The following is an 18,065-nucleotide window of genomic DNA, read 5'->3' as shown; positions in this document are numbered from 1 at the left end:
TGAGGGATAGGTATCTTGACCAAGGCCACAAAGGTAACGCAGGTGTTGAAGCAGGCTCTTTGGCTCTAGGACCTCAGGCTGTCTCTCTGATATTTGAATTCCTGCTACAGCATTCCTGACAAAGGATGCTCCGACCTCTTGCGTACCTCCAGGGGCATCTTACTATCTCCCAAATCAGTTTCTTCGGCCTCTGACAGTCAGAGAGATATTTCTTCTATTGAACCCAGTGTTTGTTCCCTAGAGCTTTTTTATCTCTTGGTCCACGTTCTCTCAGGGAGCCCTAAATGTCATATTTCCAAGTCCGCTTCCTCTAGGGGACCAAGGGGTTCGACTCCGTACAGGAGGTCTGCAACAGGCAACGGTGTGTCTGGTCCAGGGGCGGAGGGGCTGAACACGGAGGGTAGAACACGCTTCTACCAGCTGCTGCCCAGCCGCCTGCCTGGTGAGAGCCCAGGCGTTTCCTTCTCTTTGCCTCTTTTCCTCGGTAGGCTTCCTAATGCGCCCTGCTCCTACCCTGGGACTGCATGAAGTGTGGGGTATGGATGGACCTCAAAGTACCCGGGTTCCAAGTTTCTAAACTGGTAAAGCCCTGAACCCCTGCCTGGCTATACACAGCTATGAAGCCCTGCCGGTTGGCTTGGGTATTTGCCAAGGGGCGAAGGCATGGCTGGCTCTGGCTTGCTTGAACTTGGGAAGAGAAAGGAGAGACAGTGGTGGGACTGAGGGAGCCAGGGACAAAAGCCATGAAGTGGGGTGGGTTCTTGGGGATGAGTGGGGTATAGGGGAAGAGGATCGAGTGGTTAGGGATGTGGAGAACTGCAGGGATCGTGCACCCCTCATTGCCTTTGGACACATCCATGAGCATCCGTAAGACGACTTGCTTGCGGGGAGAGTTACACCTTGGGCCGGGCACTGCGCCTGGCACACTTTTCCCTAAGGCAGGAGCCTGCACAGGATGACTTGGGAAAGGCTCTCCCAGTCTGAGGAGCCTCCAGCTCAGCCTCCTGGAAGTCGGTGAGGGACGGACTGACGGCCAGCTTGCTGTTGAATGACATCCTCTTCCCCATTCCAGGAACCAAGGAGCCATGCTCAGACAGCCTTCATTTGAGGGGTGAGGACAGTGAGGTCTGGCAAGAAAAGCTCATTATAAAGCAGTAAGAGAGACTTTAGGGAGGCTCTGGAAACAACTTCCCATAGGGTGACCCAGTGTGCCCTGGGGAGGTTCGTAAAGCCCAGGTGGGCGCTCGCTCAGTCCCACTGCCCTCACCACCGTGGTGAGTGGGAGAGGAGTCTGCCCAGGGACCCCTGGGTCTCTTCTCCGTCCGCTTGAGCCCTTGTCAGTGCTGGGGGAGAACACTTGTGGGGGTGAGTGTGTAATGGTGGCTTTGGGAGTGGAGGAGGGTGAGGGCAGGGGAGCCCTGATTGGTAGCATGTTGCCTTCTCCGAGATGTGCGCCCTGCCAGCGTGGACGTGGTGTCCCGGCACGGAGTGGGAGTGGCATGCAGAAGGACGTCCCTGTAGGCTAGTTGCACGAACCAGGTTCCATGGAAGCAAATGACCTCCGGCACCGAGACAGTACTGAGCCTTAGTAGGGGTGCCTGGGTGGCTTGGTCAGGTAAGCGTCTGACTCTTGATTTCGGCTCAGGTCATGATCTCAGGGCTGTGAGATGGAGCCCCACAGCAGGCTCTGGGTGGATTCTTTCTCCTGCTCTCTCTGTCCCCCACCCCCCGTCCCCCACCCGCTGCACATGTGCTCGCGCGTGCTCTCTCTCTCTCTCTCAAAAAAAAAAAGAAAAAAAAAAAGAACCTTAGTAAGATAATTAGGCAGTGATGAGTTCTGAGTACTTACCTCTTTTGTTTTAATGTCATTTAATTGTAAACTTATAGAAATTAATTTTAATAATGGCTGCACTTAACAACGGGCTGGTAAATTTTAGGTGGGCTATGTCACCATGCAAGCAGACGGCTGTGCACCCAGATGCTGCCTCAGGAGAGGGAATCCCAAGAACAGTCCTGATTCTTCTCTGGTTTTCTGTGGAGATGCTAGCGGCACAAAGTCTCTTGTCTCCCTTTGGCTTCTTGTGCTGCTTTCTGTGTCTCTCCCCAGCCTTGCCAGAGTGGGAGTCCAGCTCCTCTGCTCACTGAAAAATGAGATCATTTATGTGTCCCTGGTCACCTTCAGGGTGACCACAGATTTCCTAGCTTGTCATCCACAGAATTCCCATAAATTCGTCTCCCAGGATACCCTGGGAAATCTATTCAGGAGACACCGGGTCCCTCCTGACTCAGTTCCTCCCGAGTCTCTCCAGGTTTTAGGGAGTGATGCTCTAGTCATCCTCTTATAAGCCACCAAGTCTCAAGACCCGAGAGGCATGGAATCCCAGTGAGTTTCTTCTCTGGGTTCCCGTCAGAGTAAGTCTCAGCATCCTGTGGCCCAACGTCGTGGCGAGTGCTCTGGGCCCACAGACTCTGGTGGTGACTCTGGGAGGGACTGGTGGTTTTCCTGCCTCCCTGGAAACCCAGGGGTTTTGAGATTTACACAGTCACAGTCTGGAGGCAGGGGACGGGTGCCCCGTGCTTCCCCGGAATATCTCTGGAAAGTCCTGCTTGCTGTCTGGACTCTGCCCCAACCGCTCTGCCTCGATCTCTCATTTATTCCTGGGGTGTGGACACAAAACCCGTTCCAGTCAGTTTCTTGCAGTCCGATCAGGAGGGACGTGCAGAGGGGACAGAGCCTAGAGGGAAGTGGGACCTTGCAGGTGGGGTGGAACCACGTGGCTCTGGGTCAAGCTGGGGGAGCTCAGGCACTGTGCCGGCCAGTGAGGCTGGACAAGGCAGCCTGGTGCCGCCCATATGGCCTTCCTGCATGCGTTTTGGGAGGACAGGGTGGGACACCGCGTGCCAGGAGGGGGACTGGAGCCCTTGGCCAAGTCAGGAAACAGAGAGGAAGGGGATAGGGTGACTCGAGGGGCTGAGTCCCCCAGTGATGATGGACCCATGGTGGGTGTCTTGGGGAAAAAAGAAGAAAGGGGAGGGGAAGAAAACTTGTGATAAGTGTGCGTGAGTTAGTCTTGTTCACACCTGCAAAGGAAGAGACCTCTGTTCTGCAGAGAGACCTGAGTTCACAGTTGTGTCATAAGCCCCCAAACCTCCTCTTCTTCCTCTGTAACATGAAACAGTAACAGGGCTGATGTGTGTGAATGCTTATCACAGAGCCTGGTACATTGCTGGGGCTCTGCAAATGGTTGGCCCCCGGGCCCCCACCCCTCAGTATGGAATTTCATACTTATAAATTTGAAATTTCATGGAATTTCAAGAAGGCAGGCATCTAACCACACAGAGTGGGGGCTGGGGCTGTGGCAGGCCTGCAGGGAGGGAGATGGGAGGAATGAAGCCTTGGGGTTGAACTTGAAGGTGACGGACCATCTGGGGGAGGAGATGAGGATCCACCAAGTAAGTAGGAGGAGAACCAGGAATCCACATGTGTGTATTGATATTGATGCCAATGCTCATTAGTAATAACAATGCTAATAATAACAGGAAGCACCAGAAACACAAGCTCAGCGGGGACCTGGGGACCCGGAGTCAAGCCTGGGGCCACCACCCTGGGCGTGCCCTCCCGGGCTCTTTCTCATCTACTCCCTTGCTCTCAGCGGCCAGCACTCAGGCCTGCCGTGGGCCCCCCTACCCCCAGCACTGACCTCCATGCGCCTCCCAGGGGTGCAGTCTCTGCTGAGGGGTCCCCACATCCCTCCCGAAGCTGAGGAGGGACCCTCCCAGCAGGGCCCGTAGAGATTTTCTTTAGCATTTTTGGGAGAATCAGTTCAGTCTTGGAACTGAGCTCCTTCAGCTCAGGACAGGTCCCATTTCCTGCCTGTCTCCACCTGTCAGTCCCCCGTGGGCATCCCTGGTCCCCAGCTCCGCCCCCTCTCCTGCTGGGAGGCCATTGGCCCCTCCCTGTCAGGACCCGCCTCCACAGGCTCCCGGACTCTGCAAACTCCCAATCCGAAGCCTCCACCTCCAGCCTCCACCGGCCTCCGTGCTTCCCCAGCCACACTTCCTGCTCCCTCCTCCTTCCGCTTCCCCTCCCCCAGCCTCCTCTCCTCTCTCCCTCCCCTGCAGCCCACCCCTCTCCTCTCTTTCCTCTCCCCTTTCCCTTTCTCTTTCCTTCCCCCATTATCTCCCTACCTTCCCCAATCTCTCTCTCCCCACCTCCTTCTCTCTCCTTCCCCCCCCCCCCCCACCCCTTTCTCCTCTCTCTCCCCCTCACCCCCCCTCTTTTTCTCAGACAGCATCGTCTTAGGAGACAGAATGACCATTTTTGGTTCCATTATCCCAGGCTCTACTGGGCTCCCAGAGAAGGGGAAATGGTGTCGACTTCGTTATCTTTGAGCTGTCCTGGACTGTCCTGCTACCCTCCCATCTCCGTGAGACCAGGCTCCCCCTGAGGGCAGAGCTGGGTCACCTCCTTTCTCAGTATCTACTCCCTTCAAGAGCCCACAGATGCTCCAGGTTTCCCAGGCCAGGGCGCCGGGCCCAGCTCTCCCGGGCAGGTGGCTGGGCCCCGAGCTTTGGCCAGCAGGCTCTGTGGAAGCTGTTCCCTGTACGGCGGGGGCTTCTCATTCCCAGCTCATGAAGGACTTGAGGAAATGGATGTTGACGATCATTGCCATCACAAACTTGCTTGGTCGGGATTGGAAACTGCTGTTGTAACTTTGCTCCTGGATTCCTTCCTTTCAACATCCAGGAGCCTCTCCAGGAGCACAGCGCAGGCGCAGAGAAAGTGAGCCGCGGGGGCGGGCACCATTTTCTCCCTAGCTCTCTACCTGCCCCTCTGAAGCCCATGTGCCCATAGCACCCAGACTTGTCCACCAAGGCTGGACCTCCCTCCGACGCCCCCTCACTGCCTGCTTAGACCTTGAGCAGGCATCTCAAATTCACCCCCCCCCGCCCCCCCCTCCCCCCCCCCCCCCCCCGCATCTGCTCCCAACTGTCTTCCCCACTGCACCTGAGGGCAGCTCTGTCCCCCGGCTCCACTCCCCCTGCACATCCATCTTCAGAAGTCCAGCTGGCCCCACCTTCAGAGTCCATCCAGGGTCCCACCCTCCTCTCCTCCCTCGCGGGCTCCCAGCCTGGGTTCCAGCAACAGTGCCAGGGCTGAGCCCCTGCTTCCTCGCTCGCCCACCTACACTTCGCTCTCAGCAGGGAAGCCAGCATCCTACTTAGACCATTCTTCTGCTCAAAATGCTGAAACAGCTCCCATTTGACTCAGAACCAAGGCCGAGGTCCTCACGCTGGTCCTCCTGACCCTGCATGGTGCCTCAGGGACCTACCCTATGGCCCTTCTCCCCTTGGCTCTCCCCCGCCCCATGCCCGAGCCATACTGGCCCTTGCTTCGTGAGCAGCGCAGGGGCTCAGCCCACGAGGTCTCTTTGCCCAGAACGGCTTTGCTCCAGATTTCCCAACGGCTATCGCCTCACCTCTTTCAAGTCTGTTCATTGCTCTCACGGAGCCTTCATTGAGGTCGGAGGGCCTTCTGCCCACACTCCGGATGGCCCTACCCCCTCTCTATTGTTCTTTAGCCCTGAGAACGCATCCCCCCCAACATGCTCTCGTGGTTTTACTAACTGACACCCCCGCCCGTCACCTCCGTGGGGGTGGGCATCTGCGTTTCACTCACTCGTGCACCTAAGATGCAAGAAAATTCCAGGCGCGTAGGAGGCACGCCATGCATTTTGTTTCAAAGACTTCTGGAGGCTGGGGGAGATAGGCAAGCTTCGGCAGGGGGCCCGCTAGGCGGTGGGAGGCGGTGGGAGGTGACGGGAAGCAGCTTGTCTCCGCCAGAGCAGCTCTGAGCTCCCCCAGGCCCAGGAGGCTGTCTGAGCCCAGCCGCCGGATGACGGCAGCACAGGAAGGGTGCCATCCAGACATAAAACCTCCCGACCCGAGACTCCTGGCTTCCCCAGCGGAGGGGATGTCTGGAGAACAGCCCCTCACTGTCCGCCTGCACCACAGCACACCCCCGGGAAAATTCCAGAATAATGCTCGTGACAGTCGATTTCGTTCCCTGCAAGGCTGGAATAGGGGTGCTCTGAGGTCAGTGGAGGGAAAGGTCCTGGGAATGGGGGTACACGGGGTCGGCTTCAGAGCTTGGGTAGGAGAGCAGGGTGGATAAAGGGCCGTATTCTCCCTGGGAGGGACAGGAAGAGCCTGGAGAAAGGGGAGGAGTGCGTGACAGGCTCGGGTTCAGGGGAGAGCCGGCTACCTGGGATGAATGGTGCGGGTTGGGCTGCTGGTGGATGAGCCATTTCCACCATAAGGCCTTGCTGGGGAGAGGCTAGGCACGGTGCGTGTGTCATCTTGGATGCTGGCCAGAGAGGGGTAGGGGTGCGGGTGAGGAGGGTGTTTCCTCCTCCATCCTGCAGGCTGAAGAACCTAATTTCTTCTGCTGAAAATCGTGCAGTGAGGCCTCACCCCTCCGGGGCTGCAGCTTCCTCTCCGCCTTCCCTGCCTCCTGATCCGGTCAGCACAGGAGCCTTCCTCTTCCCGGTGGGGTGGCAGACCAGGAGGGAGGTGCCAATCTCATGGCCTGGCCGAGGCTCTGCTGGTCCCTCAGGCAAAAAGGCAACTTGGTGATGGGCTGTTTGCGTGTCCTTCAAACGGCGTGGTTGGACAGCCTCGCGGGAGGCTGAGTGTGGGGGGTTAGGATGTCCTCTACGGCCAGTAGTGGCCAGGTGGCCACGGCTCCAAGGGATGGGCCACAGCAGACCGCCAGTCCCCTCCTCTGCCCGCCTAAGAACAGCCGTACCCCAGAGCCCTGACTCCTGCACCCCTGACTCTCTGCCTTCCCCTCCCCCCCCTCCCCTTCCCCAGGCACTCATTGACCCCTCAGGAGAATATGGGACATTTCCGGCCCGGAGTGGCCGTGTAACACAGATATTCCCTGTGTCGCCCCACTCCAGTTCGTGGCTGAGAGCCCCAGGCGGGCAGTGGCTGGCCTCCATTCTGGGGGGCTGCACCCTCCCTCCCATTTGCCGAGGCACTCCAGACCCTTCTCTCACCAGCCAGCCTGACCCTGAGGCAACTCCTCTCCGTGTCGGTGTCATTTGCTCCCCGTGGCCTTGACCCGGCTAGGGCGGCTTAACCCACACTGGACGGTTGCGGTGTCTGACTGTCGCTTCCCGGAGGTGTCTGAGCGTGCCAGGGGCCCCTCCCAGGAAAACTCTCCAGAGCAGCCCCGAGGGCTCCACCTGGGCGGTCCACGTGGGACTCGGGACACCTCGGCCCTGGGTAGGGGAGAGGTTTTCCCTGACCCCTCTCCGCAGCCAGGCTGTCCCAGCGTCCGTCTCCGTCGGCTTCCCGCGCAGCCGTTCTTCATGAGGCCACCCGAGGGAGCTTTTAAACATGCAAGTCTGGTCCTGTCCTTTCCCTTCTTAAAACTCTTCAGTGGCCTCCTTTCACGTTAGAATTAAATTTTAAATCTGACCGTGTCCTACCAGACCCTGCATGGGCTCACCTCTGCCCTTGCCTCCTCCCTGCGTGCTCCTCCTCACTGCCCTCTGGCCGTGGGTAGGGGGGCGGGAGGAGGCTGCAGACACCCCGCTAAGCCAGGAGCTTTCCAGAGGGCCTTTCAGGGGGCCCTGGTCCTCAGCGCGGCAGGCCTCCCCACTCTGCTCGGTGACGCTCGGTGACTCCTGTCCCCGCAGGGCTCTGCGTGGGCCGGTCCTCGGAGACAGCTGTGTATCGCCCTGTGCCAGCGCCAACTTTCTCCCTCGTCATTCTTGCTTGACGTTTTCTCTTCTTCTCTGTGGAGCTTAACACAGTTTTAATTAAACGTTGTGTGTATTTGTATTTTTTAAAGATTTTACTTATGAGGGCACCTGCGTGGCTCAGTCAGTTGAACCTCTGCCTGCAGCTCAGGTCCTGGTCCCACCCCAGGTTGGGCTCCCGGCTCGGGGAGAGAGCACCAGCTCCATGTCTGAGCTGCACACTGAGACCCAAGGCTCCCACAAGAGCCCCCCTAGCGCCCCTCAGACGTAGGGGTGCACACACAGGTACTTTGGTCCATCTTTTGGAGGCGAATGCAGGAAAGGGGCTAGTACAAGTCCCAGATTCCCATCTACACAGGGAATTCCAGGATTCTGGATTCCTGGAGCATGTTCTAGAAAGGCAAGAGAGAGCTCCAGGTGGAGGGGGCTCAGCTCCATGCCCGTGGGGAGCGTCCCTGCACTGTGCACCCAGGGCAGTGACCCCCTTGCCTGGGTGCAAGGGGGTTACTCTCTGTGCTCACAGCCTCTGAGAACAACTGGACAGGGATGGGACTGGCAGACATCCTGCTCTACCTGTCCTTGTCACACACAAGCCCCAGAAGAAGGGACTCTCCAGGAACAGCTACCCCGAGTTGGCTGGGGCTCTAGCGGCTGACTCCTGCCTTCCTTCGGTGTGCAGCTCCCTCTTGTATGAGTCCTAGGTGAGCGCTCTACATCTCGTCCCTTTTGTGTTCTACCAGGAGGGGAGCCTAGGGATAGACACCTGCCAGCCTGGGAACACAGGGAGCCCACACCCTGATGCCGCTCTAGGACACCTACCCCAGGAATCCCCCGGCCTTACCTTCTTCAGTCCCTGTCCAGTGAAGCTTTGCTCCCAGCCAGAGTCTCTGTCCCTTTCTCGGCTTCCTTCAGGGACCTGCCTGGCCTTCCCTGGGGACAAAGTTCTCATAGGCCGGGAGATGACTTGAGCACAGGCTGGAGGCCGTATTACCATTGTTAGCACATTGCTTCCCCCATAGGCTGTGAGCTCTTTGGGGACGGGAGTGGGGATTCCACTATTCAGACTTGTTGGAAACCCAGTGAGTGCTGGGGCGCCGGGGGGCAGCGGGTGAGTGGACAACACTGACTGAATGGACACCTACGCACATTTCCTTCCCTACCTATGCCAGTTCAAACTTTTATCCTTGATTTTGTTAAACCAATACCCCTTCTGACAAGATGTTTTGCAACCCTCCTCCATCCCCTGGAGGGAGGATTCTTGACCCCAGCTAAGCTGATCAACCTAGATCTGCTTGTTGGGAATTTTAACCTCCAGGGAGCCATGGGGGAACAGAAACAGAACAGATTTATTCCATGGTGGCCCTGAGGAGGTTGTCCCAAAGCCACCTGGCTGTGTCCTGGTTCCTTGGTGTTTTCTTTGGTTCTCAAATGTTATGCACTGAATATTTGTGTCCCCCTCAAGTTCATAGGCTGAAAACTCGTTCCCAAAGTGATGGTATTTGGAGGTGGGACCTTTGTGAGGAGACGAGGTCCCAAGGTGGAGCCCCATGAGTGGGGGGAGTGCCCTTAGAAAAGAGACCCCAGAGAGCTCCCTCACCCCTTCTGCCCCATGAGGACATAGTGGGAAGCTGGGTGTCTGTCCATGAACCAGGAAACAGGCTCTCACCAGACACCGAACCAGCCAGCGCCTTGACCTTAGACTTCCCAGCCTCCAGAACCACGAGCAATAAACGTCTGTGGTTTATAATTTGCCCAGATGCCGGTATTCTTTTACAGCAGCCTGAACTGACAAGGACCCTGAGCTACTTACAACTTTCTGAACATTTCCTTCTCCTGCTTTAGCTAAAACCAGAGTTGGTTTCTGTTCCTTGCATCCGAAGAACTCTGAGGCCAGGGTTTTCACTTTATTCTTAGATATTCCGAAGAACAGGATCGTTCCAGCAGCCAAAGGTGTGAGATTGACTTACTTGGCTGAAGTCCTGCTGTTCCACGCATCCTTGGCCGCAACCTTCCTCCTTTCTGCCGACCTCGCCTTCTTTTCAGCTCTGATGCCTCCCCCGAGCTGCACACTGAGGGCAGGGCAGAGGAAAGGAGGCTGGAAGAAGTCTCGTTTGCAGGAAGCTGGCGTGTTTCCCACACACGAGTCGACTCCGTTCATTGGCCTCCTTTATTCCATGCTCCACTCATTCTTTCCATCCGCCCTTTATAATTCGTTTGTGATGTGGGGAGGATCTTAGGGTTGTCTAGGGCAGGAATGGCTAATAGGTTTCGTCTTGACTCCCAACCTCAATTAATTGGCCCGAGTCATTTGAGCGTCGTGCTGCCTGTGGACTCCGTGGGAAGAATGCGTCATCATTACTGCTGCATGCCCGACAGGGTTCCGGAGGGCGGGGGTCTGTGTGCACGTACTGCATGTTTGTCATTCCTGAGCTAACGCAACTCCCCACCTGATAGGAAAAGTCTCTCGTCTGCAACTGCTCTGAGATGGTTTCAGCTTCAGCACGTTCACTGAAGCTGCTCGCCTCGTGTGGGCCTTCCTCCGTTTGTCGGAAGTCCTCCCTGGCGGTATAGGGTACAGGGGGCAGGGCTGGGTGGACGAGATAAACCTCCAGCTAACTCCGCTTCTGCCACCGACCAGTTACGTAATTCTGGGGAGGAACAGTTTCTCTGGGCCTTGGCTTCCCGCCTGAGAAACGAAGAACTTGAACTGAGAAACCACAAGATTCCCTTCCAGCTGTAAGATCCTATTACTCGTGTGAGTCATCGTCTGCCTCTCAGGGCCCCCTTCCAGGGGCCTCCGTTGTACATCCTGGCGGTGCGAGAGCCCTTCAGACCACGGGGGACCTTCCGAGTCCTTTGTCGTAGGCTCCGTACGACCGGTTTCTTTAATCGTTTTTTCACAGGATGAGGTCTCTAGACTTTTCTCCATGTGAGTCATTCTCTTCTCGACCCTTGAGCTTCCCAGTGGCTTGTGGTGCGGTGGGCGTATCCCTGCCACTTGCCATGTGCTCGGCCTGCTCCCCCATCCCTGGCAGATGGGACCCACGAGGACCATGGCACAGCCCGAGGGGAGGCACCCGCTGAAACCTTCCCGGGTCTGGGGGTGGGGGTGCGGCGCGGCTCTGGAGGCCTCCCCTCATGCTGCAGCAGCAAAGCTGTGGGGAGCCGCGGAGTCAGACCTGGAAGGAGACGGTGCTTGCCCTGAAGACCAGTTACTGACCAAGGGCTGATTAACCGAACAGGTGCTGCTTCTGAACAAAGATGGGAGGAAGGTTTCCCAGAGATGTCGTTTGCCAAAAAAATTTTTTAAAAGATTATTTACTTATTTGAGAGAGATTGTGTGAGCAGAAGCAGGGGGGAGGGGCCGAGGGACACCCCGCCGGGCAGGGAGCCCGATGCGAGGCTCCATTCCAGGACCCTGAGATCATGACCTGAGCTGAAGGCAGAGGCTTTAACCCACTGAGCCACCAGGCGTCCCTACGAAAAAAAAGTTTTTAAACAAGGCCCTGGGTATTCCTGTCTCTACTGATGAAAACAAACACGTCCGTCTCACCCTTGCCTTTTGCTATGCCCCCTCTCCATTCTCGCTGGCGTCACGTCTCGTGACCCCGACACCCTAGCCACTCTTGCTTTCATGCTTTGCACAGAAGGACAGGTACAAAGGCTCGTGTTCAAGGAAAATTTAACAAAAACAGAGAAAAGCAAAAACAGAGGGACAGGGTTCTGGTCTGACCATGAGCCAGCTGGAAACAATGGTGGAAAGGTCGTCACGGGAGGAATCTGACTCCCAAACAGACAGGGGTGCTCCTGGCTACGCTAAGCCCAGGGACGTGTGCTGTGAAGACCCCAGGGTCCCACGTGTGGTGGCCCCAGGCCCCCACTCGGATCCTCCCCATTGCACTCTCCCCCACCATGCCCTCTCTGTTTTCACCCAGCCAGCCTGGCCTCCACTCTATTTTTTTTAAAATTTTTTATTAAGATATAATGTATTATTAGCCGCAGGGGTACAGGTCCACTCTATTTTTTGAAAATAGTAACCGTGCTCCCCCTCCGGGGCCTTCTCACCTTCTGGTCTCCAGGCTAATCCCCCCACAAATCCCACAGTTCTCTCCACTCGCCTATCTGAGACGGGCTCCCTCTCCCCGACACATTATTCTCTAGACTTTTACTCTGCTTTCTCTCCTTACGAGAACCCATCAAATCTGACACATGCTTCCTTGCCTATTGCGTTCCCAGCATATAAACTCCATGAAGGAAGGACATTGCTTCACTCACTTCTGGTTCCTCAGGGCCTCAAGCTGGACCCAGCGCATGCCGAACCGTCCATCGATACTTGTTCTGTGCGAACTTCACACCATCAATCCCAGTGCTTGCCACACACACTGCTCTCTCAGAAGTCTTCTGAGTTTTCTGATGGGGGGGGGGGTTCATTAGTCTAGTACTTGACAAGTGAATCACGAGGGATGGGAATATCAATGTATTCCAGCAGCATGGATCCGTTTAAAAAGCCCGGGTGTGCCGCCCCGTCAAACCACTTAATAAGGTCACTAAGAGGGAACTCGTGAAGGGAGAAATGTAGGTCCCATTCCATCCAGAACTGCTCTGATCTGAGGTGGGGCCCAGGAGACGAAGGGAAGGAAGGAAGGAGTTACCGTGTGTGTGTGTTTCCCCACATAGTCACCACGGCTCCTTGCTGGATCCCTGGCTTTCTCTTTCACATCATTTTTAGGGACTGAGGACAGCTTTGCATAAGATGTCAGTGGCCACAGGGAAAGCCTCCAGGTGACAGGAGGAGGCAACACCAGTTGCCAGGTTGGGAGGTCCTGTGCATTGTACAGGAGGACTTGGGGGAAGGTGAGGGGAGAGAGTGGGCACAGGTAAGGCAGGAGGAAAAGACAAAGCCTGGAGACCAGTTGTGGACCTCTGAGCAGAGCCAGAAGGTAGGGAAATTCCAGAATGAGTTGAGTGGATGAGTGGGGTTGTGAATCTAGAGGCTGATTGTCTGACCATTTGACGAAGGTGAAGTGACTGCCCAGCTCCTGGGGGAAGGAGGGGGGATCCTTGCACAGGACTGACCTCATGGGCGGAGCGATGGAAACTGTCCCGGGAATATACCTCATAGCCTGCCTCTGTTTCTTCAAGGCCTCCTTCCTCTCTAGTACCAAGCCTTGAGGAAGGTCCCAGAAAAGAATCAGGTGGCACCTGGGTGGGAGTAACGGTGAACTCGCCAGCCACGAACCCCCAAGTAGAAGTTTCCAATGGCGAAGTCCCAGAGTTTTCCCAGACAGAACCACTTATTGGCCACATCACAGCTTTCATCCCACATGCTGTTCTGAGACAGTGACCTTGGCCGTCTTCACACTGAGTGGTGGAGCCTTTGTCTCTTCCCCTTGATCACGAGGGCATCTTCTGCTCTTGCATCTGAAAATGAGTGTAGCAGATTCTACCAGGCCTCTGCCCCTGTTCCCTCCGCACTTGTTTTCTGCTCAGCTGTTCTGGCTCCTCACCCTCTTGGCCTCAGGCAGAGGCCCTCAGGCTGAGCTGCTTTTCTTGAAGCCGTGCAAGAGCTTTCTGTTGGCTGCGGAAAATTTAATACCTCTTTGGTGGTCACTGTGCTGGAGAGAGCAGAGAGAACCTCAGATCCTGCAGGAGGCATGGTGGTCGGCAGAGATGGTGAAAACATCATTTGCAAGGTGTTACCTGCAAAATGGCACCCACCCCAACCAGGCTATGTCAACCATCTCTTGATTGTCTCTACCTGTGAATTACCCTTGAGGGGCCACGATGTCAGACGACCTGACAGTCCTTCATGCTGGAAAGAGAGTCCCTGTCCCCTGCCTCTCACCTTCACCTATTTCTAGATCTTTTCTTATGATAATGTCTCAAACATCAAGAAACATCAGGGTCTCAAACTACAGGGGCTGGGCTGGGGCCAGAGCTAGAAGTGGGGTGGTTCAGAGTTTCTCTGTTAGTTCAGATGTCTAGTGTCTTTTAGCGTCTGGGACCCAGACTGGAGGCAATCCTTTGGTGCCAATTAATACTTGCTTTGGTCTGCTAGGGCTGCTGTAACAAGATGTCACAGAATGAGTGGCTTCAACAACAAAAATTTATTTTCTCATAGTCTTGGATGCTAAAAGCACAAGACCAAGGTGTTAACAGGTTAAGTTTCTTCTGAGGCCTCTCTCCTTGGCTTGTAGATGTCTTCCTTCTCTCTGTGTCCTTCCATGGCCTTTTCTCTCTGTGTGCATCCCTAGTGTCTCTTCCTGTTTTACAAGGACACCAGTCATAAGGGATTAGGGCCCATCCCAATGACCTCATGTAATTTTAATCTTCTCTTTGAAGTCCGATTTCCAAATACAGTCCTATTCTGAGAGATGGGGGATTAGGACTTCAACAAATGGACTTTGAGGAGACAACTTCTGCCTGCAACAGTACTTCATGAACCGTGGTGGGGGTGGTGAATGCCTGGGACCATCAACGTCGCTGTGGATCCTGGAAAACTTCAAGTGTCTTTGAGGGGATGGTCTGTTATCTTGCCCGAAGCAGAGCCAGGAGCGGGGTGGAAGCAGGGATGGGGTTGGGGGGGGATGTGGAAGGTTGTGCTAGTGTTTTCTGTTGGGCAGCTCCCAGTGCAATAGCTGTCTAGAGGTGGTGGGACAGAAGTCTCAGTGGAAGCACAAGGCCCATGGTGGTTTCTGGACACCAGTGTGTTCCAGAGTATCATGTGCTTGGGCAGTGGGCTTCCTGATGGTCCAGGCAAGAGTTTATGTCCTCCTTCATCCAGACCCTACACAAGGGGGTTCTCTGTCTCTGGAGTCACTCTGTCATTACAGACGTCCTTCTGCTTTTTCCCTGGCAAAGAGATCAGAAAGTTACCCAATGATATCTGGACTCATAGCATCCTTGGCTTGGCCTGAAGCCATCCCAGACAGCCTAGGGTGGATATCTCCACAAAGCCCAGGTCTGTGGGGTGTTTCTGTCAGGGCAGGACATCCTGAGGTTGAGGGAAGGGCTAAGCAGGAGGGCCGGTTCAGAATCCAGCCACACCTCTGAGTTTCCCCTGCTCTCTTCTCCTTGAGAAGGAGGCCTCATTAACCCCTAGCCAGAAAGTTTCTTCCTTCAGAGGCATTTCCTAGGAATGGTAGGCAAGAGTGGGTTGGGATTCATCTAGACTTCCACTCAGCAAACCTTTATCTGTACCAGCGTTGTTCCAGGAACCATTGCTAGTTGCCTGGTGGGGTGGTAAGGCAGCCTTTAAGGGGTGGAGAATTCAGTGGGAGAGTAAGTGCAGTGAACGCTGTGCCTAGGGTAGGCAATGGAGATTAAAGGAAGAACACCCACTCTGCCCAGACCAGGGGAGGAGGTCAGGAAGGCTTCCTGGAGCTGGTGTCCCTTGGAGATTGTGGAGGAGATAGTCACATGAAGCGGGGGATTGGGTGGGAAACCATGGAAAGGGTGTTCCAGACAGAGATAATGGCATGTGCAAAAGCCTGAAGAAATATGTAAGACAAGAGTTCATTTGAAGAACTGCAAATGAGGCTTCATGTAGATCAGTCTGATTGGACACCAGAGTATGAGTCAGGAAATGTGTTGGCAGAGGTAAGGAGGGCAGACCATCTGAAGCCTAAAATGGAGGAGGTCCAACCATGTTCTCCTCCTCCGCAGATCCCCCACCTCCACACACCTCTGGCACCTGCAGGACTCCTACCTGAGTAGCAGGAGTGCCAGGCAGAGAGGAGACCAGCCAGGGTCAAGAGCAGGGAGATGGGCACCACCACCAGCAGCACATCTTTGTAGGAGGAATTTCCTGGGGCTGGATACGGAGGGGGCGGGTCAGAGAGGGGCTTGATTCTTCACAATCCCTCCACCACTGACCCCAGGCCTTTGGCATACCTGCCTCATGATGGCAGCTCTCCCAAGGGGTGACAGTGGCCAAGTCCCAGCTGACAGGGTTAGAGACAATGCAGGAATAGGTCGTGCTCTTGTCTCCTGGTCCCAGTGAAACCCTCAGCACCTGTCCATCCGTGAAGAGGTCGCTTGGCTCCATACCAAAGTCAATGGTCCCTTCCCGTCGCCAGCTATAGGTTATATCACTGATGTTGGGGGCCCAACAGGACAGGAACACCTGGCAGGTCTTGGGTGGCTGAGCCTCTCCTGGTACAGCGATGAATACTTGTACCACGGGTCTGGGCACCACATCTAGACAAGAACAGTAGAGCGGGCATGGGTTACAGTGATGCTGGGAAGGGCATCTCGTGCCAGCCCTGGGATCCATGCAGGGTTAGAGGTCACCTCTGACCAGCTTACTCTTGCTCCAGAACATAGTCTGGCTTCCCATTGCCCACAGGACAGAGGCTGAATTCCTTAGTCTGGTATTCAAAATCCTTCATGACATAGTTGATGTCAACCTCTGTAGCTGTAACCTCCTGCTGGTCTTACTCACCTACCCTGATTAATTTCCTGTTCTCCCAAGCACGCCATACTTTCCCATATCCTGGGCACTTTCATCTGGCTCAGCTGTGCACGTATGTCTTTGTCTTCTCTTCCTCCTAGGAAACTCTTACCAACCCTTCAAGACCCAGCTTGAGCACATAGCTTGCTTTTCTGATCATGAAGCCTTCCCTGACACCGCAGGCTTGGAAGACTCCAAAACTCTGTCTGTCATTTGTCTTAGCACTTTCCTCATGACATATCAGGCAGACAGGTGATAGGCATCTATTAAATCAGGCAAGAAGACAAACACATTCCTGGATTATTAGAGCTTTCAGTTTGGTGAAGAAGACAGGTGCTGACAAGTGACTGAATAATTAAGGAAATAATTACAAGGGTGCAAACTGCGGGGGAGACCAGGGGGTAGGGGCTCTGTTTCGTTATGTTCATAACCCAGCTCTCTAGGTGCTCAGCCACCTGGACCGGTGAACAAACTGGAGTCTTGGCCTCCCCGGCAGAGGCTCGCCTTTTCTGTATAGGTTGATGAGTAAATCCCGAGTCTCTGTGGCAATGGGGGCCAGCGGGAGAGCATTCTGGTGACAAAGGGAGGGCTCTGTCTCTGACAGCATTCCAGAGTCAAGCAGAGTAAAACCTCATTAATGCCAGCTCAAGCTGGTGGGATTTGTGATATGGAAAAGGAAAGATTTGCTGGGCACCCTAATAGTATAAACAAAGATTACCGTGTGTGTATGTGGGGGGGATATTTACACTACTTAGGAGGACAAGCTGCTTCCAAACACTATCAGGCACAGTAGAAACACCCTTTGACATTTCTAGCAACTGATCTGCTAATTCAAATCATTCTTATCTATTGTCAAAGCAGAGCTCCCAAGGACGGCTGCTGGCAGCGTCGTGCAATTAGTTCTAATCATGCTATGTATTTGGAAGCAATAAAACAGCAATTTCCTTAAAATCTGTAATTCAGACGCTGAGAACAAGGCATTTGAGAGCTTAGTGGTGTGGGTGCTGCGCGTGTTATCCCATTCAATGTCCTCATTTCACACGTGCAGCGGCTGAGACTCAGAGTAGGAAGAGGCTCCAGGGCTGCCTGTATGGTTGTGGAGGTTATTCACTGCACAAGGGCCCTGGGCTAAGGGGATAACCAGTGAGGGTGGGGCTGCTGAAATCCAGCCAGTGCTCCGCCTGCCAAGCCGTGCAACTGGGTTCAGGGCTGCATGCATCCAGGACACACGAATAATGGCAAGCTGGCATCCTGAGTGGCTCACAGACAACCCTCTAGCTGTCCCTGGGTTCGTGGTGGGGGTGGTTGGGGTCCTCTCTCCTTCCCCGTTTCCTGACTTTCTCTCCCTCACTGTCTTCCTCTTCCTAGCTGTCACCCCTACTTTTCATTCTTTTTTTTTTTTAAAGATTTTATTTATTTATTTGACAGAGATCACAAGTAGACAGAGAGGCAGGCAGAGAGAGAGAGACAGAGGAGGAAGCAGGCTCCCCGCCGAGCAGAGAGCCTGATGTGGGGCTCGATCACAGGACCCTGGGATCATGACCTGAGCTGAAGGCAGAGGCTTTAACCCACTGAGCCACCCAGGTGCCCCCCTACTTTTCATTCTTAACAGTGGACCTTTTTCTCCCCATTGCCCTACCAAATTTCTGAGGTTTTACTGAAATAGTGATTTGGGGGTACCTCACATTCTTTTTCCAAGCCATTAGACAGATAAATGAGAGCTAAAAGGCCATTTTTTTTTTCTTGATCAGCAACAAATATGGTGGAAGGGGAGGCAGTAGAGGTGGGGATAGAGGTGGTGATGGTAGAGATGGTGGACATAGACGTGATGGTGGTGGAGGTGA

General features: G+C 54.9%; 1 protein-coding gene across 3 annotated transcripts in view; it reads right to left on the bottom strand.

Moving 5' to 3' along the window:
• Window positions 1-11,860: 11,860 nt before the first annotated feature.
• LOC111138923 (SLAM family member 8) overlaps window positions 11,861-18,065 on the bottom strand; it is a 10,384-nt gene continuing 4,179 nt past the window's right edge. For all 3 annotated transcript variants that reach the window (XM_022490920.1, XM_022490921.1, XM_022490922.1), the window contains 3 exons: window positions 15,663-15,968; window positions 15,478-15,582; window positions 11,861-14,621 (listed from right to left, as the gene is read on the bottom strand). In XM_022490920.1, the coding sequence (XP_022346628.1) occupies window positions 14,557-14,621; window positions 15,478-15,582; window positions 15,663-15,968 (476 nt within the window). In that variant the 3' untranslated portion in view covers window positions 11,861-14,556. The remainder of the gene's footprint in view (window positions 14,622-15,477; window positions 15,583-15,662; window positions 15,969-18,065) is intronic.

This window comes from Enhydra lutris, unplaced genomic scaffold, assembly GCF_002288905.1.
Source record: "Enhydra lutris kenyoni isolate GAN:26980312 unplaced genomic scaffold, ASM228890v2 scaffoldscaffold94, whole genome shotgun sequence".
Taxonomy (NCBI): domain Eukaryota; kingdom Metazoa; phylum Chordata; class Mammalia; order Carnivora; family Mustelidae; genus Enhydra; species Enhydra lutris.
The sequence above is the reverse complement of the archived record's forward strand: the minus strand, read 5'-3'. Positions and strand labels throughout refer to the sequence as shown.